Source organism: Rattus norvegicus, chromosome 2 (genome assembly GCF_021556685.1).
Source record: "Rattus norvegicus strain SHRSP/BbbUtx chromosome 2, alternate assembly SHRSP_T2T, whole genome shotgun sequence".
Lineage (NCBI taxonomy): Eukaryota > Metazoa > Chordata > Mammalia > Rodentia > Muridae > Rattus > Rattus norvegicus.
Window position 1 is genome coordinate 25,969,729 of NC_141535.1, and position 24,582 is coordinate 25,994,310.

General features: G+C 42.6%; 1 protein-coding gene across 1 annotated transcript in view; it reads right to left on the reverse strand.

The window, feature by feature from the left end:
- The window catches only part of Cmya5 (cardiomyopathy associated 5), a 97,171-nt gene that overhangs the window by 13,249 nt on the left and 59,340 nt on the right, over nt 1–24,582 (reverse strand). The window contains 4 exon segments of the mRNA NM_001433255.1: nt 10,774–10,921; nt 12,388–12,534; nt 16,648–16,797; nt 22,190–22,308. Of these exon segments, the coding sequence (NP_001420184.1) occupies nt 10,774–10,921; nt 12,388–12,534; nt 16,648–16,797; nt 22,190–22,308 (564 nt within the window).

Here is a 24,582-nt window from a genome sequence, read left to right on the forward strand (position 1 = left end):
AAACTTCAGTAAATGACCCGGCAGCAAATGGAACCACAGTAAATTGTTGCTCCTTAATTAAAGGGGGTGCTAGCTGACCACGGTGAAACACATTTAAAAATCTGAATATACAGGCTAAGATAGGAGGACCCTGAGTTCGAGTCCCAGCGTGTGCTACACAGTTAGACATTGTCTCAGAGAGAGTATTGGTGGGGTTATACCTGTAAGAAAAGGGGTTAGGAGTAAAAGTCTAAAACCAGTAACACGATTCAAAGGACAATACGAAATGGCTCGAACGATGTCACTCCGGGTCCGTGAGTGTGGGGTTTCTCCTCTAAGAGCCATAGAGCTGTGGCAAGAGATGGCTTCGTGGGCACAGGATGCAGCAAGGCGAGCTCCTGACATGGCAGTGAGTTGACCACTGAATAATCTGAAGCTGTCACTTAGGCTGCTGCACCCAGCACATGCTCCATGGTCTCATGGCTCATCTCTCCAGCAGCAGGACAATTATTTATTAGATTCCTGAGCCATAAAGTAGAGATATTGAGGATATCTGCTGTCTCCTCAGCATAAAGTAGAGACATTGAGGAACAGTGGCAGTAGGAAAGGGTCTGCGCAAGCAGGCCATTAGGGCTATTTTCTGAGTGATGGAACTATCTTCTCTGTTGTGTTAAAGAACAACCAAGTGGAAGCCATTAAGTAAGGAAAACCTGTCTAACTTGAACCCTGTAATTCTCGATTGACACAATTACCCATGACTCATAATGGAGCAAAGATTATTATAGGTAGGACTTGAAAACGAATTTTTAGAAAGAAATCTTTAGGGACATTGTGTTTATGAAGAAAATTACTAAAGGCATTCCCACTAACTCAGAGTGGGGAGCAGGGAGGGGGGAGGGAGAGGGAGAGGGAAGGGGAGGAGTAGGGGGAGAGGGAGAGGGAAGAAGAGGGGAGAGGGGAGAGGGAGAGGGAGACTAAAAAAGCTATTTAAATACATACGGCTATTTATCTAGAAATCAGCTTACAACTCTTCCACAAGAGAAGTCAGTAGGACGGCTACTAATGAGAGAAACCAGGGTCTGAGGACGAAGTTCTGTGCTACACCACTTGCCTGGATTGCTGAAGCCCCAGGCACCAATACCGGCATCACCAAAACCAAAGTTAGAAAACCTCATAAAAAAATTACAGCCAGACAGAAGGTGGAACCGAAGATCAGAGAACAGGGGCAAGTAGGAAAGTGTAGAGAAAAATATATGAGATCCATAGTAGGTACATCTACAGAGGCTACTGAGAGACACACCAATTCTTCTGCAGGAAAATGGGGCGTCACGGCACCCTCAATTCTCCCGAAGGCAATCAACTCAACACACTCTCCAAAGGTAACCAACTGTCTAGAGTCGGTTGCTAGAGGAAGCTACACAAGCTTCTGTGAAAAAGAAGAAACAATGTATCGAGTGGGCCACCCAATCCCCAAGGGTCCTCTCTAAGAAAGCTCTACTCCTAAAACCAGTGTGGTTCTTAAACATAAGCACATTGTGGGCAGTGGAACAGCTGAGGGGCAGGAATGGTGAGGAGTGGATCAGGTGCATAGACGCTCAGGTAAGCGTCCCAAATCACAAGAAGAAATAAGAGCTGCTTTTTGAGACAAGCATGTTACCATATGGGAGAGAACTGAGTGTGGTGACACACACACACCTGTAGTCTGTAATCCCAGCACTTGAGAAGCAGAAACGGGGGGACTCAAGTAAATTCAAGGACAGCCTGGTCTATATCGCAAGTTCTAGGCCTGAAGGAGCTACGCTGTAGTGAGATCTTGTTTCAAAATCAACCAACCAAAGGAAAAGTTGGAATCTCTTCTTCCTATCTCCTACCAAAGTAGATTCCAAATGACAAAACAGATTTTTAAAACAAAATTAAGAAAATGGGAGGATATATATATAAGATATACATGCATATATTCAGAAAGAAGACATTTTAAAATATTACAAAAAAACTCTGGAAGTGTTTTTTTTTTCCAAAAAATTGGAAATTTCAACTAAATTAACATTTTAAAATATTCATGACAAAATATGTTTCAAAAGACTCCAAACTCACACATGGAAGCTAACTTCCTTTAACACACACACACACACACACACACACACACACACACACACACACGCGCGCGATGAATAAGAAAGAAAACATCGACTGAAGAGATGGCTCAGTGGTTAAGAGCACTGTCTGCTTGCTCTTCCAGAGGACCTGAGTTCAATTCCCAGTATTTCCATGGTGGCTCACTACTGTACTGGCTCCAGGAGATCTGGTACCCTTTTCCCCTCTTCTGTCCTTCTCGGGCTCTACACATGAAGGTGATACACGGGCATATGTGTAGGCAAATTATTCATATACATAAACCAAAAAAAGGAAGGAAGGAAGGGAAGGAAGGAAAATAAGTCACAATCTGTTGGGACAGGGGATAGTAAGAAAAGTGAGCAGCCGTCGAAAAGGAAGTGTGTGACTCAAGCCATTTGAAAAGGCATCAACCCAAGGACAGAAACTAGGGCTTAAACTATAGTTGCGTTTTGCAGCTATCTAACTGGCAGGGTTGTGAAGAAACGATTATCCTACACACTGCTGGCCAGAGAATAAGCCCGATGATCCCTAAGAAGTTGGTCATATCTATCAGAACTCAAAAGACACACACCTTTTAACCAGTCTTCCTATTTTGAGAAATTCATTCTACAAACACACTGCGGACGCATGAACTCGTGTGTGCATGGGGTTTGCTTCCTACAGCATGGCTGGGGACAGAAGAGAACAGAAGGCTGTCTCTCAACTGGTCAAGTAGGTTCAGCGACACCCTGAAGACAGAACACAGAGGAATTGATTTTAAAGACTGAGGCAGTCCCACGGCGTAGATATGAACGCCCACGAAGGTATATGTTTGAGCAGAAAAGGCAAATTGGTAGGAATACGTACATGTAGGATTGCTGACATTTGTTGGGAAATTATAGATGCTTTAATGTGAAAGGTTAAAGATGACATTACCTTTGGGGGTGGGAAGTGGAAGAGGAAAACATATAATAATAATAATAATAATAATAATAATAATAATAATAATAATAAAAAGGTTCTCTACCTCCCTTTTATGTCCTTTGAATTTGTACCATAAGCACATATAATGGACCCAAAATTAAAGAATCAACTTTTAAAAGCAATAGTACTAGATTGCAAAGGCTAGGTTGGATGTGTTTCCAGAATCTCAGTGCCTCGAAGTCGTTTCTCTAGTCCTTTGATAATCCAGTGAGTTGACCATGAGGGAAGGTGCACATGCCGAAGATGACTTCGGAGGCTGGCAACTGTGAGAAATAGCTGTTCCCTGAACTGCTGTGCCCTGGGGAGGGGGTGGCCTGGTTATAAACTGTGGAGGAAACCAGTACCACCACTCCTAGAAGCATCACCACAGCGCACAGCAGATGGCTAAGTACGGACCGTTGTTTAAAAACACAGTTGGTTCTCACTGCCATTCGTGTTGGCAGCACTGACATCCAGTCAGCCAGGCAATGCCACTCTCTGAACTGTGAACAGAGTGCATGCTGGGTCTGTAGGAGGAGTGAGGAAGGCAGCGTTTCCCACCCTGCCTGGGCATCTAGACTGCTATGTCTTGAAACTTCATTTTCTAATGAGTTATTTTGTTGGATAGGGTCTCACTCTGCAGTCCAAGCTGGTCTTGAATTCATTATGTAAGCTATGTTGGCCTTCATCTCCTGTCTTCTGGACTCAGCCTCCAGGATGCTGGGATTCTAAGCATGGGCCAACCACACTCAGCCTCTGGACTGGGTTCCCGAGGAGAGGCCAGGCACCTGAATTTTGTAAGTATCCCAGCAGACTTCTATGACTGGTGAGCTTTGGGAAGGACAGCCTTACAGTATGGGATGGGGAAATGAAGGAAAAGGGAAACTAAACAAATTAAATATAAAATTACATAACATAAGCAAATTAAATATAAAATCAAGCCAGAAGGACGGTTCACGACTGTAATCTCAGCACCCAGAAGGCTGAGGCAGTAGTAGGATTGCTGAAAATTCCAACCAGCCTTGGCTACAACAAGAGATCCTCTCTCAAAACAACAACAACAACAAGACCAAAACACAAAAGACGAACTAGCAGGCATGCATTTGAAGCTGCTTATAGAATCCTGAACTAGCCATAAATATAGAAAATTTATGAGATGGGAAAAACTCAGTTAGGTCAGGATTAAGAAGAAAATTCTTTATATCCTAATTTTCCGTGGTTAAAAAGACTTGGTAAATAAAATTTTAACAGAGCTATTTTTCTTTTGATAAATAAGGGTATTATGAGACTCTGTGTTACTAAATATCGCCATTCTTTCATAACAAAAAACAACGCAGGTGCTCCACGCTGACAACCACAGGGCTTTCCCGTGGCTCAAATCCTCAGAAACTCAGTGTGGGCTGAAAAGTCCTGGAAAAAGGTCCTGGATTCGTGTTTTCTCCATCATTACTTTCCAAAGCCTGAAGGATAGATACTGTCTACATTTCAGACAGAGGCTCCCAGGACTCTGGTAATATTCATTTCTCTGGATCCTCAGAGTCCCCCCTTTACTGACCCCTGGTCATCTGTGTGGACAGTTACTTGGGGTCCCCCAGGCCAGGCTGCTGAGAACGGCGATTAAACACGTCTGCACTCAGACACTGTTTGAAAACGATTAGTAGGTCTGTTTATGCATCTTTCGTAAAACTGCTCTTAGAGACGACCACTGTTATCTTAAGAGCCCTTACATAAAAATCTCCATGAAAAATTCATCCCACAGCTGAATGTCATGGAGCATAATTGTCTCTCAGTGAAATGTTGCACTTCCTTTTAAAAGAGGAATGCATTATATAACCTCTTTCCTCCTCTCTCTCAATCTCTCCCCCTCTCCTCAGTTTTCATTTAAGCTGCCAGCAAGTTCAGATTTGGAGTTTATCTTCCACGGAGGTTCTGTTCTTTCTGACAGTCGTCTCCCTTGCGTTACTTGGCTCTTGTCCCCACAGAGCTGTCTTAGGGGCTCTGTCGTATCAGGGTCCTTGTGCTGGGAATGCTCTCCGGGAAACTGACATAGCATAACCAGAGTGGAGAACAGGTTGCAATTCCATTGTCTGAGACTCTGTGTCCAACCAGGAGGACTCAGGTATCAAATGGTCAATCAAGTTGGAGTCTTTCAAATAGAAAGGCTTTGCTTAGAAAACGATGACTGCCTGGGCTGAAGAACTGGCTTGGCCAATAAAGGCTAGGCTCATCACCAAACATATAAGAAAACGCTAAGTGCCAAGAACACTGGGGGAAATCATTGCAGTACCTCTCTCCCAAAGGCTTCTGTGAAGGGATCAGAAAAACAATTCGACAGAAGCATAACCATTGCATCTTAATCACTCAGTGAATGCGGGCTCAGCCGCTTAGTGACCCTCCCAAGGCCCTGTAAAGCAAGTCTGCGGCAGGAGTACTTGTCTCTTTTAGCTATGGGCTACGGAGAAGGTCAGGAGTACTTGCTGTTGACTGATGGTCAGTCACCATCTATCTTCGTGCGAGCTTAGTAAGAAGGTTTTCAAAGAGACAGGCGCTGAGATTCCTCCTGGTTGCCCTTAAGGACAGAGCAGCAGGAATCCCGGCTGGAGCACCTGACTGAGTGGTTCCTGCTCTATTGCTAGCCCTCCAGCTGGAGGCTGCACAGTGAATTCACAGGCCCGGTACCCAGGCAGACCTTCCTAAGGATGCTCACCCTCAAAGGTATGACCCAGAGAGGATCTCCGGACAGCTTGAGGCAGAGGCAGGGACAGGAAGCTCACTCCCAACTAATTTGTGGAGTATTGCGTCTCTCAGATTTGTCATTCAATGCACAACTTCTCTGCACGGCCCACACAGCTAATCCCCACACTATATTTCTCTCAGCTTTCCTCCTCCACCCACACTTCTGCTGACTTCTCTCTGCAGAGGAGAGACGGAGCAGCTGAGGAAACAGCAGAGTGGTGAAAAAAAAATGTGAAAGTGTTTTGAGCCCACCAGACCTGGGAGAGCACTCAAAGAAAAACAGGAAGAGGCTAACTAGGAGACCCTCCATCTTGCATACAAGCCAGGGATCGTCACTCCCACCCACCTCCAGTCCCAACAGGGGCTGACTAGCTGGGACCAGGCTTTGGTGCCCACACTTTAAAAAAAAAAAAAAAAAGGAAATTTTAGGAGAACTGTGGGAAAGCTCCTTTGGGCAACTATTTCAGACACATGTAGGGGTGCAGTAGGCTCACTCATTCCATTCAACCCCAACCCTAGAGCATTCAGCCAGCACCAGCACCAGCACCAGCACCTTTGATCTTAAAGTAGGATGGTTCAGAAGTCATCTCACTGAGAGAAGGAATGTGGGTCCTCTGGCTACTGAAATGAGGGTGGCCAGCCCAAGTGAATGAATGAATGAGTGCCCTCCCTCCATGACTGAAAGTGTGTGTGCACATGCGTGGCCTTAGGTGTGGGTGAGGGTGTGGGTCTATGTGTATGCATGTGTGGGTATGGGTGGGGCGTGGGCGTGGTCCTGATTTGATAGCACTCATTCTTCTCTCTCCTTTCCTTTCTTCATTGCAACTCTTTTTCCTAAAGCACTCCAGAGTTTTTAAGGCTCCCCCACAACAAGTACATAGGGTGAGAAAAAATGGAAATGTATATAGTTTTTGTTCCTTCTCTTTTGCTGGAGACTTCCACTGGTTATATAGGACTTGAAGTGGGAAAAGACCAAAGGAGACTGACTCATCCCATTCATTCTTGCTCATTGACAGACCTTTGACTGTCTACAGATGAGTTCTCGATCCTTACCCACTTTATGATCCAGGCTCTGGTGAACACTGCCACATGGGAGACCTTTTGTCTACTTTATTTTCTTAACTAATTTTCTACAGAGTTGCAACATATGCAGAGGTTATGTAACCAATGGGTAGATGAGTCTACATGCTTTCTGTATTAGTGATCCACAGGAAAGTTCTCTACTAACAAACTACACTCATCATGCCTCCTGTCACGTATCCAAACACTAAAGCGAACTCATTCGCTGTTCATCTCTACTTTATCAACAGTTTATTACTTTGAGATTATCCTGAAAGCTGACCTAACAGCAGTGCCAGAGACTGCCTCAGACACTGGGGCTAGAATTGCATCTACTAATCCCTTTAAGGGGGTCAAAAATGGAGGAGATCAGACAACAATGAGCATAGGTCTCTCCAAGGGATGACACCATTTTAACCATTTGTGTGATGTCAAATGAGGCTCTAATGCAATGGGGAAGAAATAGGGATTATTAAGTAGAGGTGATTTAAAAAAAAAACCCTCTGGTTCTTAATTTATTGATTGTACCAGATGACTAGTTCTCCATAGCTGGCATCAGTAAGTTTAAGCTCTTTATAATATGGATAATAAATAGTATTTTAGAGAGTTTCAAACCACCAGACTCTGAAGTGGCATTTCGTCAGGAGATCTGAGACACTCGGACACTTCCAAAGAGCAGAATTTCCCTTGCTACCCTGCGTCTCTGAGATTAAAGATGAGTTATTTCAGATTCTAGTGAGGCCAAACTGAGGTATGAAACACTGAGGCTTCTATGGGAAAGAGATGGCTCTGATATGGGAGCCCAGCAATGGACTTGGCAGAGGGCATGGTAGGAATCTACAGCCAGGAAAATTCTGCTTGCTTCCGAAGATTATCTATTGTCAAACGCAGCAGGAGTCCAGACTTGGAAAGTCAGGTCTGAGCTGTCAGTTGGACATTGCGCTTCCTGCCACCCAAGGCCGTTAAGCACCGGGAAATCAGCTTCATCTCCAACACAGCTCCAGACTCTACACGGTGCTTGTGGAGCTCTCCTTAGTTTTCAACTTGCTGACTAGATCCACCCTGAGACCGAGGATGTCCATACAGTTCTAACACTACTGCAAACTTCTGCATATCTAGACCCGCCTGTATTTACTTGCAACAGAATAAAAACACAGGGACAAAGCCTCAGATTGAACAAAGCCATGACTAGCATATTTTTATGCCTCAATAAATTCTACTTTGGCTTTGGCAAAATGGCGGACGACCATTGTCTTCTCTAAAAATGGAACTGCCAGTGAGTGGTCTCTTTGCTCTGATGGGAGGATTTGTTTGGGATCATTAAAGACAGAAAGAAGGTCCCTCTTTTTATAGTTTTGAGGGTCCCGTGATGATCAAGCAAAAGAAAAAGATCAAGTAAAGGAGATGTGAATGCCGCTATATTATCTTTTCATATCCGTTTCCCATGGGACAAAGGAAACTAGAAATACACAGTAACTCCCGGCTGCCAGGCTGATGGCTTTGGTAGCACAGTGTCTGTAAAGACGAGAGTTTGAAAACCAATGGAATGAATAGAACAGACCTCGGTTTGAGTTCTAACCCAAAACTCGCAGTGCATAACTTACTAGAGCGCCAACTCATATAAACTTGGTGGTTCTGACTTGATGGAAAGCATTATCTACCTCACAGGATCACTGAGAGTTCAACAGGAACAAACACAGCTTCCATAATGGCCCCTCTGTGGACACCATTCCGTTCTTCCCTCCCCCTTCTGTCTATAACTACACTTATGAGATGACAGTGCAATTCCCTATATGAGATGCCTATTGGGTCTCAAGGTTTTCAGATTTTTGCTGATTGAAGTTTCCTACTGTGCTAAAATGATTTATGTAAATGCCAGCTGGGGGTGCACCCCACAGTGGATGAGTCACATCAGAGCCCTGTGAACAGGCTGATCTTTCCTGGGAACTGGCTTTCCTCACCGATGATGGGACTGACCACCCTAGGACTCCGGGGTTCCTGAAACAGTATTCTCATAGCATCGAGGACTTTGCAGGGAGAGTCAAAGAGTCCCTAAATAATCTAACCCAGGGGTTAAAGTTTTGGGCCTTTAGATATGACAAATCTGTGGTTGAATTCTCCTCACCACTTGCTAGCTGAGGAACGTGTCAGAGTCCTTGTGAGGCCATCTGAAGCACCTGGGGCAACGCCATCACAATCCCAGAGTCCCTTATTTCTGTGCTGACCAGAGCTCACCTCTCAAATGTTGGCTGACTCCTGGGGACCTTTTCTGGGAATTTGCTGGCATAATTGCCAAAAGAAAGCTTCCTTCTTAAAGCCTTGCATTTGGGCGGCATATCACAACACCAAACCCCTCTCCTGTCCCTGATTTCACGTGATCCTCACAAGCCCAAAGGTAGCAGGTTAAACATCTCCCGTCCCTGTCGTTGGTCTGTATCAGGGATGACAGACTAAAGCCTGTTGAGATCGATGAAGGACGGCAACCAGGTCTAACCAGCTCAGAGTGAGGAGCCCTCCGGAAACAGAACCAGGGGTAGAACCAGGCCCAGCATCAGGCTCTGGCTGTCGGTACAGTGCCCTGTCAGACTATCCCGTAAGCACACTGAGATCACAACATTGCCTTTCTGAGCTCTCAGACTGACACTCATTAGTGGCTTTACATAGCAACCAACCAAACACAAACCACGTAATGCATAATACTAATCCCATGATTCCTGAAGCTCGCTTTCCGGAAATCAGAACATATGCAGACAGGCTGCAGTTTGTGTGCTTGCTGTATTCTCGGTTCTGCAGAAGGGACTGCATCCCTCACCCCTCCTCATGTACCCAACCCCAATATACTGCCTGATCATTATTTAGCAACACCTGTCTTCAACCTGAAAGAAACTATAATTATTGTTCAGTCATATGAAACCTTATATCATAACTAAATGAATAGCTGCTCAGTCATGGTGTTAATCAAGAGCTTAAGTACACTTTATTAAAAGGTGGTTTAGGGGTTGGGAATTTAGCTCAGTGGTAGAGCGCTTGCCTAGCAAGCGCAAGGCCCTGGGTTCAGTCCCCAGCTCCAAAAAAAAGAAAAAAGAAAAAAAACAAAAAACAAAAAACGGTGGTTTAATTTCATACCACTGCTCCTAACTTCCTGACAAAATAGTTTATCTCGGTAAATGTGGCTAAAGAAAAAAAAAAAAAAAAAACCAAGAAGCAAACCCCAAAAATGTCTCCTATCAAAATGCAAATATCAGTTAGTAACTAGTACTGAGTAGTCTAACTATTCATCGTGGTCTCTGAAGGTGTTATCTAGAGCGATGACATCACAAGTTAAGGAAATACCGCCTCGAGGTGAGCTAATTAATATTTACTAACTGCCTAGAGGATAGGTGGTCCTTCCTTGATAAATTTTAGCTTTGTCATTTTGGTGAGAGAGCCTCGAATTTCCTTTACACTAGAAGAATCTCTGTATTCCATGTTCTTGGAGAAGCCGGTCTGTCTCTATGATAATATATGTGTAATTTGCTCCCTTATGTTGCTAATATATGGTGGAGACATTCTGATTTACATTAATTATACAGACGCTCACTATTAGTTTCCTGAGTTGGGTGGTACCTATTCTGACAGAGCTAGTAAAAATGGCACAAAATGTGCATAAATCCTGACTAATGACTCAAGTTAAATATACCTCAAAGAATGTTCTATCTTATTAAAATTTGCATACATTTCTCTTACAAGGGAGTTCTTATTCTGCATTGTAGCATGCATTCCATTATAAACGCAGAGTTCATTGATGAATAGTGATGTCCTTGCAAATCAAGTCAACAGCTTAATTAGCTTAGCAGGATTCAAGGATGTTTTCGTGCTGGGTTAGCATAAGCTCAGATGGATAGCCTGGGGGCCTGGAGCAGGGCTCCCAGGCTCCAGGCAGTCTCACTATGGAGGCCTTACCTCAGGCCCTCCCCCTCAGGAGAGTGTTGTCTGCAGTACTCCAGAGTGTAGGTCTCTGTGGCCTCCGTGTTAGCGGGCCGCCATCTGACAGTGGCAGTGTTCCAGCACACCGTACAGTCTTCTACGTGGATCACAGGCGTGAAAGGTGCTGACAGATAGAGACAAGTAAGTCACAGACCAGGGACGACTCCCGGAAAAGATTACTTAAGTATGGTCTTATTTTTAATTTTCGTATCAAAAATTTGAGCAAAAAAACTCAAAGGAAATCCTAAAAAACAAACTAAACAAACAACTACCTCCTCCCCCCACATATAAAGCTGAAGGCGCCTCTCCTTCTTCTGCGTTACAAACTGTCAGGTTCTCTCCCATTCCAGAGGAGTCCCCCAAAGTTGCTTTCTAGAAGACCCAGCCTGTTTTCGTTATATAACTACTATATAAATAAATGCAAATATTCTTTCTGTTCTCCTTTTACCCAAAAGGTAGACCTGCTCTTGTCCCCAGGATGCGGTCAGTAAAGGTTTGGGTGAAAGAGCGATCTGTTACTGTGTGGTAAGTTACTGGGCCGGTCTCACGAAGCCCAGGCTGGCTTGGAACTTGCTATGAATCTTGAATTCCTGCCTCCACCTCCCAAATGCTGGGAGTATATGTGTGAGCCACCAAGCACAGCCAAAAGTTTGCTTTTAAAAGTAGGAAGAAAGATAAAGGACCAACGGGCAGGAATAAGCTACTTCCTGCCTGAGGCGGTGGTGATCCTAAAGACAAGACAGCCTTTGCAGTTTGTCTCCTGCTATGGCCCTCTGTGAAGATTTCACCGTGAGTATACTCCCAGTCGAACACCATGGCTTAAGCCATTCCGGGGTTTTCTCACATCGATGTAAGGAAGTCCAGTCTTAGCTCACAATTACACTTTACATGCTAAGCTTTTTAAGGATGATCTTTTTCCTTATTTTCAGGCTTAGGGGAGAATGAAGGTCCCTCATACCCCAATATATACTTCATGTCTGCTCAAGTTTCCTTTAAGAGGAATCTGCTCTAGTCCAACTTATCACTTAAACCAGTGGTTTTCAACCTTCCTGATGCTATGGCCCTTTAATTCAGTTTTGTGGTGACCCCCTCAACCATAAACTTGTTTTCGCCGCTACTTCATAACTGCAATTTTGCTACTGTTATGAATCATAATGTTAAGAACTGCTGATTTAAAGCATTCTGTGCAGTTTTTAGCTCTAGGAAGCCATTCCTGGGTCTGCCTGCCCTTCCCCTGTCTGTATTGGTCCTCTCTTGAGCGCTATTGTAATTAAAGCCTGTAGGTATCTGGACCCTCAACAACCATTCCCAGTGGTCATCTGGCTTTTTAAGTCCTCAGCCCAACTCCGATCTCCTCGCAAATAAGACCTCCATCTGTTGCTATTGCTATTGTGTCTGAGGGATGATCCCAGGCTTCATGCAGCTAGACTGATGCTCTACCACTGAGCTCCTTCCTAAACCCCACCTCAGACTTATTCTCTACCCAGCATTTTGCCGAACACCCAGTACGTAGTTAGTGCTTCCTAAATGTCAAGAGTCTGTGGAGAATTCAGTCTTAACTCATAATAGTGTCTTAGCACATCTGCTTACCTGTTCTAAAAATTGCCCTTTCACTGGGCAGGCTGCATCCGGTGAAGTTGACAGCCATCACCCACACTTGATAGCATCGATCGGGTTCTAAGTCTTCGAAAATGCAGCAACTTTCCTTCACCGTTAATCTATATTCTTCTACCAGTTCTAGCACAAGACATAATTACGATGTGTTCAACGATATCTTACAGAGTAAACTAAAAATTAATTGTTAAAAACACAGTCTATGATTTTTACAGAGGACTGATTACAAATATTACTGTGTGATAATGTTCTCTGTGGGATATGTAAGTACTCACTAACTCTCTAAAAGCTGATACTTAGAATGGCATATGTAGCGTTGCCAGTGAACACTTATCACAATTAATAGCACGTTAGTACATTTCTGAGATTCATGATCCACAGTTAAAGTAATTGATTTTGAGAGCAAAATTCAAACTTGTGTAGAATGTACATCACCTTCTTTTTTTTCTTTTTTCCTTTTTTTTTTTTTTCCTTTTTTTCGGAGCTGGGGGCTGAACCCAGGGCCTTGCGCTTGCTAGGCAAGCGCTCTACCACTGAGCTAAATCCCCAACCCCGAGTGTACATCACCTTAAAGTTCAGTAATAAAGTTCTAAGAAGAGCCTTAAGAACCGGTGCCAACATTCCGCAGGACTCTATCACCGGAAGGGACAGCTATGTGCTTATATTTAAGACTCTGTGGAACATCTTTGCAGACTAGTAAATGAGTCTGCCACTTGCTATGAGTGTGCAGGTCTCAGATCCTGGCAGTTTCTTGGGAAAGTTAGTGCCACACCTAGAACAGCTTTAGGGCTTGATCTAGCTAGGGTAATAGGATGGAGAAAGGTCAGAAATATGGCCGCATTTATCTGTCTCAGTCAAGGAGGTGGGCTTATAAAAATACAACTGAACAAGGAGCCAGTTCAGCTAATCTTGGTAGGGGAGCGGCTGTAAGCCTCAGGGAGGAGAAGGCTGAGGTTGATAGTTTATATGTCCGTGGATTGATAGATAATTCCTAAACACTCATACTTGGACCAGAGGAAGGCTTTGCCACTCCCATGGGTCTGAGTCTTTGAGGTCCTCGATATGACTATAGTTATGTCAACAACATACATTTTCTCAGGGCTTCCTCCACACTCCGTATTTCAGAATCCTTTTAACTATGTATTTCTACTTATATAGTGAAATATTTAAATCTGATAGGACAATAAGCTACTATAAGAAGTTGATATTGGTTCAATCAAGATATTCTTTTCCTTTTAAATTTTCTTAAGTGGTTTTACTTTAAATATTCTTATGGTAAATATAGCTAAATGCTATTATGAATGCCTGCCCCTTTGGGTTTTTATTCGTTTGGGGTTTGGGGAGTTTTGATCCATGGTCTCACTTGGAGCAGACTGGAATGGGATGTACCATTCTTCTGCCTCTCTATCTAGAGTACTGGGGTTATATGGTCAGACTACCTACCACATCCAGTGGTGCCTTACATGTTAGGCCAATCTGATCGTTTTTACTGAAATGTTCTCTTCTGAATAACTTTCTACCTGGAATTAGCATATGATGATTTTAGCTATCCTTCTGAATTGCTCCTGAATGTTACCATCTCAAAATACCCCTATTTAAGAACCCAGATTGTTTCCCAAAAGAAACTTACACACCATGGTGCTACAGGGTATCCTCGTATAGCAAGCTGCACCAGTACATTTCAAGGCCTTGGAACAATGAGACACTATAGGACACACTACAGGAAGTCTTCTGGCTAGAAATAGACTGGAATGAGTATATTTGAAAGGCACTCCTAGTGATAACTATAACTTAAGAAGGGTCTTGGCCACACATGGACTTTCATGTGTATAACAAAACAAAGAGACAAATATAAGTGGGTTTGTTTATCAATAAAAGATCTGTTTGACTCCTGACCCAGTCATGAATAAGTTAATGTGACAGTGGGAGAATTATTTAACACTATATCAGTTTTTCCATTTGTAAATGAGCTGTAACACTTTGACATGTATCGTGTAGCTGTTTCCTCCACAATTAAAGCACTCCATCCCGTAGGGAAGCTCCTTACAATAAAAAGTAAACCGTTCAAATAGTGTCAGGAAGTCCCTGAAACTGACCAGATTCATTAGGCCCTTCCCCCTTTACCTGAGAAAAAAACATTAAAGACTGCTCAGAGTCTCTCTCAGAAAAGACAGACTGCGTAGGTGACTCTGACAAAACTCCAGACACCTGGACAGAAGAGACCAACTAAACTGTCAGGAAGAGGTTCAGACCAAATGAGCCATCCGGAAAGGCCACTCTAACCCTGTAGAGTTGATTGTAGACTCAACAACTTTATACTGTGCCCACAGTTACCTTCACAGAAGCTTTTTTCTAAATTGACTATCACTTTATATTTCAAGAGATTTAGGTCTTGTGGTTCAGTTGGTAAAATGCTTGCCTAACATGGATGAACTATGGGTTTGGTTCCCATCACCATGTTAACCAGGTGTGTAGTGACACCTCAAATCCTAGGACTTAACCAGTAGGACTAGGAAAAAAAATCACAGACTCAAGGTCATCCTTAACTACAAAGTGAATTCCAGGACAGTCTTGGATTTGTGAGACCTTGTCTTTAAGGAAAAAATAGTTAACTTTATGAAGTAATTTTTAAGTCTTAGCAACAGTGAGATATCCTACCGTTTTTTTCCCTCATTATAACTGAGCTCCTGAGTTTTGTAACTCAACTGTGGTTGTTGATACTGCCACATGCTCATCTAATTTCTCGAGCATGTGGGTCTGTCTTCAACAAGCAACACAGAATGCCAGCACTCCCTGCACTGATTCATCAGGAAGTACAACCTCAAGCTGCCTCGCTCTTAGGCCTTATCAGAAGTTCCGAGCAGAGAGATCCTCACAAAAGCTTAGCTTGCAATGTCTGCCATCTGCTCTCCACGCTGAGCAATTTCGCTTCTATCTCCCATGATTCGGTGGGTACCATACCTACACCCACACCTTGAGGATTATGAGCTCTTGAATCTACAAACCTGATTCCTGGTGTTGTGTGTGCATGAAACTTACCGGGGAGGACGCTGGCCTATGTACCACTCATCTCCCCTCTGCAGAGCAGGCCACGCTGCCTCTCAGACTTCAGCACTGGTTAAACCTCCATCTCCCTGACACTTTCCAATGACACTTCCTTCATGGAGATGAGCATCACTCCTTTGTTCCCGTCATTTTGAGCCCTCAAAGTCTAATCTGAAACTCGACATTAAAACTCATGTTGACCACTGTGATATGCATATGCTTTCCCTGGTACCAACTTCCAAACTGTTCCTTTCCTCTAATATTGCATGTAGTATGTGTTTGTTGAGGGATTTTTGTCATTATTCCTGTAAGTGGCTAAATGCATTGTGGAAGTATAGATATTTTAACATGTATGTGTGTATATATGTATGATACATAATATATATAAATGTATATATGTCATATATACATATATGTATGTACTATATATATATGTGTGTGTGTATATATGATACATAATATATATAAATGTATATATGTCATATATACATATATGTATGTACTATATATATATGTGTGTGTGTATATATGTATGATACATAATATATGTAAATGTATATATGTCATATATACATATATGTATGTACTATATATATATGTGTGTGTGTATATGTATGATACATAATATATATAAATGTATATATGTCATATATACATATATGTATGTACTATATATATATGTGTGTGTGTATATATGATACATAATATATATAAATGTATATATGTCATATATACATATATGTATGTACTATATATATATGTGTGTGTGTATATATGTATGATACATAATATATGTAAATGTATATATGTCATATATACATATATGTATGTACTATATATATGTGTGTGTGTGTATATGTATGATACATAATATATATAAATGTATATATGTCATATATACATATATGTATGTACTATATATATGTGTGTGTGTATATGTATGATACATAATATATATAAATGTATATATGTCATATATACATATATGTATGTACTATATATATATGTGTGTGTGTATATGTATGATACATAATATATATAAATGTATATATGTCATATATACATATATGTATGTACTATATATGTGTGTGTGTGTATATATACATATATATATATATATATATATTATAGGTACTTTACATTAAGATGCAGAAATATCTGCCAGCATCTGTAGCTGTACAGAAGTCTTACCATTTATTTCTTGATCATCTTGAGGCTCCTCTACACAGTACACTTGGAATGAGTCCACGACGTCCTCCTTGTTCACGCTCCAGTACACTGCAATTGTTGTGCTGGTAGCAGAATTTGGTTCCTGGGGTTCTAGTCTGGGAGGCTGCGGGACTGGAAGGGAAGCACAGTTCACTATGACTAGTGCTACTTTACTTACTTGACTGTTTTGCTTAGAACATGTTTAATGTGTTGTTGAAATACCAACAATATAGAAATCTATAGGATAAAAGTAGAAAGGTTCCCCCATTGCAACACACAGCCCAACTCTACTCCTTAGATACAGCCACTGTCAGAGTGGAGCGTGCGTCCCTCCAGAGTGCTTGCCAGGCATCTCTGTAAGAACATAAGCAACACACAGAGACGTGAACGAAAGTGCGCCCCAGCTGGGGTCACTGCCTAACACTATTCTGCAGTCCTATACTCAGAGAAATAAACTTACACTGACTATCTGATAATTTGGTTTTGGATAATTATGTTTTTAGATAAAAAATGCTATGCTGTTCTATATTGATATAGTTTAGGGCAATAAAAAGCAGTGGATCTTTTTCAGACATTGTTATAGGATCTTGAAGGTGAAGGAAACATAGTAAATATTAGATTAGAATTTTTAAAGCTGCAATCCATCTTCTTTTTTTTTAACATAATAGTCCTACACATTTTTTTTATTAAATGTAAAAATTAACAGGGTTAGAAGTAACCTCTTGATTGACGTGTAAATTGTAGATATCTGATATAATCAGTGCTTCTGAATTCTAAAGAAGTACTAGACATTTTTGAAATGTCTAATCATGTGTATTGAACACTAATGCTGCACAAAATGCAATTATCTTCCTGAAATTATTAAACAAGATCATTGCATGTATTTTATACATCAGAGGAAATGATTGTTCTCATAGTTGAAAAGACGTCATACTTTTAAAGTGTGTGTGTGTGTGTGTGTGTGTGTGTGTATGTGTGTGTGTGTTCCTCAGACAAGTTCATGAGAGATAAGCGTATAGGAATAACGTAGGCTGAATTTATAAGATAACACTCAGGGGAGAGCAAACAAAGGTTAGTTCAGCAATAAGGTCAAAATGAGAAACAAAGTAAATGGATTTGAAGAATGAAATAAAAAGACAAGTTGAAATGATTCAATAAAGATAAAGAAGTAGGGAAATAATGCAGTTATAAAGAGAATGAGGAGCAGACTAGGAGAATAGTTCACAGGCCAACAGAAGCTGGCTTCTAAACATAAGGCACCCCTCCCCCACTCTCGGTGTCATATTAGCCTCAGGGTTATATCCTAGGGTTGTTAAATGAAGCAAGATAATGTATATCAAGTGTTTAAAATGTGTCTGCTAGAAGCAGTCTCTGGGGTGGCACCACAGCCTTGGCAGGAGGAACACAACAGTGGAGAAGAGAGCAAAGAACTCCTAATGGCAAAGACTGAACTGGAATCCCAATACCTGGTAGGTAGGTCATAGAAGCCACAGAGACAGGACAGACACACTGAGCAGACTGCACAAGAAGACAGACACCTGCCTGCCTCTGCCTCCCTCCCTCTCTCCCCACAAAGACTGACAGTTGTATTTTCCAACAGAGAATCAAAAAGTGGTTCTCAACCTTCCTAAAGCTGCAACCCTTTAATATAATTCCTCATGTTTTGGTGATGTCCAACCATAAAATTATTCTGTTTCCACTTCATAACGGTAATTTTGCTGTTATGAATTGGAATGTAAATATATGATATGCAGCCCCCACAGGGGTCACAACCCACAGGTTGAGAACTACTGCTCTGAAGTTATTTGTCCAGAGAGAGGTAATCCTGTTACCCAGGTCTACAGAAGAGCCAAACAAAGCACTTCAACCATTATTAGTCTTTGAAGCAGCATGGGAGCGCCTTGGAGCATGAACAGTATGAACAATCTTCCCACTAATTAACCATGGAGCCGGAGCTAACCTTGAAAAAAAATGGCAACGTCTTTCTCTATCCTTTCTCTCTAGCACTTCACAAACCTAAAAACTGATTGCCAATCCCCCACCATTCAGGTAGAGCCACTAAGGGGAATTAAGAAAAACATGTAGGCTAGAAGTAATTTTGTTTCCTCTTAGGCTCCTTCCACCCAAAGAGTTAAAGTTAAAATGTCCTTTTCTTCAAACAGGAGATATGCATACTCTTTAAAATGCTCCAAAGGGGAATGAGAATATCCCTTAGACATAATCTAATAATCATGGTTTATAATTCATATTTGACAGAATGCTGGAACCTAGACTTTACATGTTAGTAACTCTGCCTAAACTTTTACAGGGGTAAACTTAAGTAAGTGTGATATCAAAAAATACAAATGGAATCTTGGGGCTCCCTTGCCAGGAGCTCAGGTGTAGAGAGAGGAAGCATCTTGTAGAGCTCCTCTGACTGGCAGGATGTGCCCATAGAACATTTTCACACTCAGGGAGCTAAACATTAATCATCTTAGATTCTATTACTTGGGGCCAAATATAGATTCCATTCAACCTGGCTTTCAAAAACTCCACAAAACTTACAATCATAGATGCATGCATCCACAATTCCAGCATCCAGGAAGCTGAAGCAAAAGGACCATGTGTCTGACACCAACTTGGGTTATAAAGTGAAATGCTTTCTCCAAAAACAAACACAAGGCACAAGGAAAGCAGCATCAGTCACAATAGTCAAGAGGTGGAAATAATTCAAGTTCCATCCATGGATGATAGATGGGCAGATAGATGGGTGGATGGATGGATGGATGGATGGATGGATGGATGGATGGATGGAGCAATGGATGGATGGATGGATGGGTGGATGGATGGGTGGATGGATGGATGGATGGATGGATGGATGGAGCGATGGATGGATAGATCAATGGATGGAAGGACAGATGGACAGATGGACAGACAAATGGAGTGATGGATGGAGCGATGGATGGATAGATGGATGGATAGATGGATCAATAGATGGATAGAGCAATGGATGGATGGACAAATGGACAAATGGACAGATGGACAAATGGACAGATGAACAGATGGGTGGACAAATGTATGAATGGAGTGATGGATGGATGGATGGATGGATGGATGGATGGATGGACAGATGAACGGATGGATGGGATGGACAGATAAAGCCCATAATGTAGGCTTATAGTAAGTCTTTTTTTTTAAGATTTATTTATTTATTATAGATGAGTACACTGTAGCTGCCTTCAGACACACCAGAAGAGGGCATCAGATTCCATTACAGATGGTTGTGAGCCACCATGTGGTTGCTGGGATTTGAACTCAGGACCTCTGGAAGAGCAGTCAGTGCTCTTAACCGCTGAGCCATCTCTCCAGCCCATAGTAAGTCTTTAACACCAAATTTGTGACATGTGTTAGACATGAGTGAACTTGGGAGGAAAACATGCTAAGCAGAATAAAACAGTTACAGAAAGATATTATCTGACTTCACTTCTTCAGAGCATCAAACTCAGAAAAAAAGGGAGGGAGGGGCAATTGCTGGAGTCTAGAGGAAGAGGGAGTTGGTGTTTTAATGGACAGAGAGATTCAGTGTTGCAAGATGAAATTCTGGGGATGTATGGTAGTAATAGTTGTCAAGACTATGAACATACTTCATGCTACAGATGTATACAGTTAAAGGCGAGTAATATGCCTGGTGTTGTGGCACACACCTTTAATCCTAGCGGTAGGTAGAGGCAGGAAGATCTCTTTGGTTGAGTGCCAGGCCAGCCAGGACTTTATAGTGAGACCCTGTCTCAAAATAGATAACTCAGTAAAATGAAATAAAGTAAAATAAAGATGAGTGCTTTTTTTTTGTATAAAATTGAGTAATTGGGTACACATGTGTTTCTACGTAGACTTGTGTATATACAAATGCTAGTGTGTATATACAAATTCCGTGGGGAATCCAGAAGAGGGCATCACATAGGCTACCTACTGTAGGTGCTGAGAACTGAACTCAGGTCCTCTGCAAGAGCAGTACACACTCTTAACTGCTGAGCCATCTCTCCAGCCCCTAATATATGGTAAATTATGTATGTGCCTCTCCACATTAAACAAATCTAAGATCCAGAGTCGAAGAGGCCTGCGTTTCACCAGGGAACTGAATAAGAGGCGAACACGGGACCTCCGTGGGAACAGAATAAGAGGCGAACACTGCCGCCTCTCGTGGGGAAGCTTGTGTTCTCTCCTCACTCTGTGTTCGTCATCAGGAACCAGATCCGCGAGGGCCTTCTCTCTTGTGCAGTTTCATTGGTCGCAGAACAAAATATACAGGCCCTGGGCTGCAAGTTCAGCAGAGCAGACGCAGTCAGAGGCGTCCATTCTTAGGACTCTCTACCCGGAAGTGCTTCACCACCTCTAAAACCACATACACTTCCCAGGGCGATGGCGAACAGTCTGTGACTGTAATTCCATGGCCTCTAACATATATGAACAGCCCTCCTGATGGGCATAGGGTGCTCAGAAGTCCATTCTTGTAAACGGGTAGCTGTGTATAAAGAAGCCTTGAAAACAGACAGCTACTCCGTTCATCAAAATCTTAGTTTGCGGTTGGTGTACAGTTTAATGCCTCCGAAAGACATAAGAAAACAACCTTCAGTGCAGGGCAGTTCTCAAAAGCATTCATTGGGGTAACTGACTGAATTGTCTGCTTTATTAAGGTTGTTGGGTATGAGTGTTCTCAGGGGGTGTTTTTTTTTTTGGGGGGGGGGGGGTGAGCTGTCTTTCTGAAGACGCAGTAGCTTCTGACCGGTTGCTAAGCTGGAACCTCAGCTACAGGAATGAGGGTTTTAAATACCCCTGCCGACTGTGAGGTAAACCTGTGAGGTAAACCTGGTCGACAAGGGTACCTCTAGATAAGGGCGTTTGAGCACCCTGTACAGTAAGCAGAACTCGGGGATCATGAAGATGACAGCTTTGAGCATTTAAATGTTGCATTGCCTTGTTTGCTAAAATAGAACATTAAAAAATAATTTGAGAAGCTGGCAGGATGCTCTGACAGCTGAGTGGGAGGTTTCTGGCTACAGGCCATGTTGCTGAGCTCTGAGCGCTTGCTCTCGGCTAATCTGTTTGGTTTGGGGGTGGGGGGGAGGGTAAATGAAGAAGAGGAAGAAGGAACTGAATTGGAGAGGGGGAAAAAAACTACTTATAAGGTAAAATTTGTTCGCCGCATATGAAAGAAAGTATTTTATTCCTTTTTTTAACCTGTATAACCAGGCTGCTGTTGTGAAGTAAGTAATTCTCTTACACAGAGGGAAAGAGATTCCAGTTTTAAAAAGATAGACTAGAAGAAGAGGGGACCTCCAGTGATTCCATCTCTCCTGTTCCGGCCCCAGCAGAGGCACAGAGCTGGGACGCACCGCACCACAGAGTGGGGGCTCCATCTCCTGCCTTACTTCAGAGTCTAGCTTTAAACCTTTACGGCCCACACCCAGTTACAAAAACCGTAACAAAGCAGGCAAGCCGGAGCTGCCAAGTTTCGTCGAGGTAAATGACATATTAAAATGCTCACCAGCCACTTGTTTCAACATCTGGTCACCTCGCGCGGAGCTGTCATCGTAATGTTCGAAAAGCGAGAACGCGGCAGGCATGTTCTCTAAGGAAGCTGTGCTCTCCATGGCAGACAGCAGCCTGACAAGGGAACAGAACGCTCCTCAGTGGGGCAAGCACGAACACACAACCAAAACAGTCTTCCTGCTCAGGCCGAAGCTGATGAGGGTAACTGTGGTTTATATGAGGCAAGGGTATCCAAAGGCATCAGAAAACAGACATCTAGAACCCATTTATTCCTAGGCATCTGATGATACCTGGGCTCTCAAATTTGAAAGGTTTTAAATTGTCTAGACTTCGATTCATATCTAATAAACTAGTCCTAAAATTTTGCTTCATGTCAGTGGTTGTTTTATTTCCTAAAGGACATTAATATTCTGAGCCAATCTGGAAGTTTCCACGCTACAGGGATGGAAGCTTCTCCCTGCTCCTGCTGTTCTCAGCTCTCAGCACTAACCTTCCAGTCTCACGTGCCGGGCTGTTCCAGGGGCTGGCGGGGTCTAGCCGTGAAAGCCAGGCCAGCCACTCCTAGAAGACAGGCCTCAGCTCCCAAAGGAACTGGTACGGTAGACCCAAGCCCTGCTAAGCAGACAGCCTGCTCGCACGGAGAATGAGCACTTGGATCCAGGTAAGACGCAGATGCGTGTAAACAGAAGGGACAGAAACGGGTTAGCTCTGAAAGGGAAAGACGGAAAGGGGAGTTTACAAAATGATTCGTCTTTAGCCAGGGGGACCTCAGAGTGGGTCAAGGCTCTCTCATACAACTGAAATGGTCTTCTATCGGGGAAGGTAACATTGAGGAGCGGCACTGGCTTCCTTCTCTGAACTCTTGGTTTTCCATTAGCAGACCTACCTTGAGGCCTTTGCACTGGCTTCTGGGACTCCCCCCAAGCCCCTCATACCAGCACAGTTCCTTCACTTAGCTCAGTTCTCGGTTCAAACGTCATCGAGGGGAGAGAGGCTACTAGTCGGGCAAGGCCTGCCACCTCCAACCTTGCTGCAGCCCCCTTCCATGTTTGTTTATTTCCTGATATTTATCATGGCAACTGCACCAAAATACAATTCTGTGTTTTGCAGGGGGAAATTGTCTTAATCATTATTGTGTTGCAGTGCCTTACTTGATGCACAGCAGACATTTAATAATACATCTTCATCTAAGACAAGGCCAGTGGTCTAATTTGTATAGAAATCAGGATCTCCGGCACAGTAAATCTGGTGTCACAATAAGGGGGAAAGACCATGAAATATTTAAGGAGTGACTTCTGTGCTTACTACAGTTAAACATGATAAAATCCACTACCATTTGGTTTCAGGGGAAATGCTTTGGTGAGGAATGTCTGAGGAAATACAGGAGAGAGAGAAGATATTACAGATGGGAAAATGGCACGAGGGTAGGCCAGGGGTACCAAGGAGAGCAGAGCACACCATAGCATAAGAAACAGAGACAGAAGGGGGAAGCATCCTGTGACCTGATGCCTTCCGCACCCACAGAAAATTTCTATTTTATCTTTGAAGAATTAGAAGGGTCACAGCGTTGCCAGTGACAGAGAAATGTAGACAATCCTGGCAAGCAACTGGGGAAAGATCACAGTCAGTAGACAAGGTAGGCAGTGGATGGGTTGGCAGACGCCCATCTAGATGGGTTGATCCAGATAGGGGGAGATCAAAAGCCTATATTAAGGCTTTAGGGTACAGAATATGGAAAGAGTAGACTAGGAATTATTATTTGAGTGGTGATGAGGGTGGGATAGATGCCTTAGCAGTGAAGAGCATTTGTTGCCCTTACAGAAGACACAGGTTCAATTCCAAACACCCATGTGGTAGCTTACAACCATCTGTAATACCAGTTCCAGGGGGATCCAGTGACCTCTTCTGATCTCCTCAGGCACCAGGCATGCATATGATACACACACATACATGCAGGCAAAATACCACATACAAAAAATAAAAACCAAAACAAAATGACCAGTATGCACATTAAACCTTCTCAATACATTTCGCTAACTTTACAGAAGCTGCCTGTATATTGCACAGTAAAATGTTGAGTTTTCTCTTGTACATGGACTGATTTAGCAAGTTGATATCCATTTACAATGTTTGAGGCTCTCCTGTTTATAGTACAGAAGAACAGAACAGAGACAAGAATGCATCCTCTTAGCAGGAAAGCATTTATAAGGCAAAAATGTGTTGTTAAAGATATGCAAATGTCCCCAGCTCCGAAAAAAAAAGAACCAAAAAAAAAGATATGCAAATGTTGGGTCTGAATATGCTTGACACCATTCATTAATTTAAGCTTAAAAAATTAATATACAAGCACTGTCTTCAGAGATATGACATGAAGTGAGAGAGAAAAAG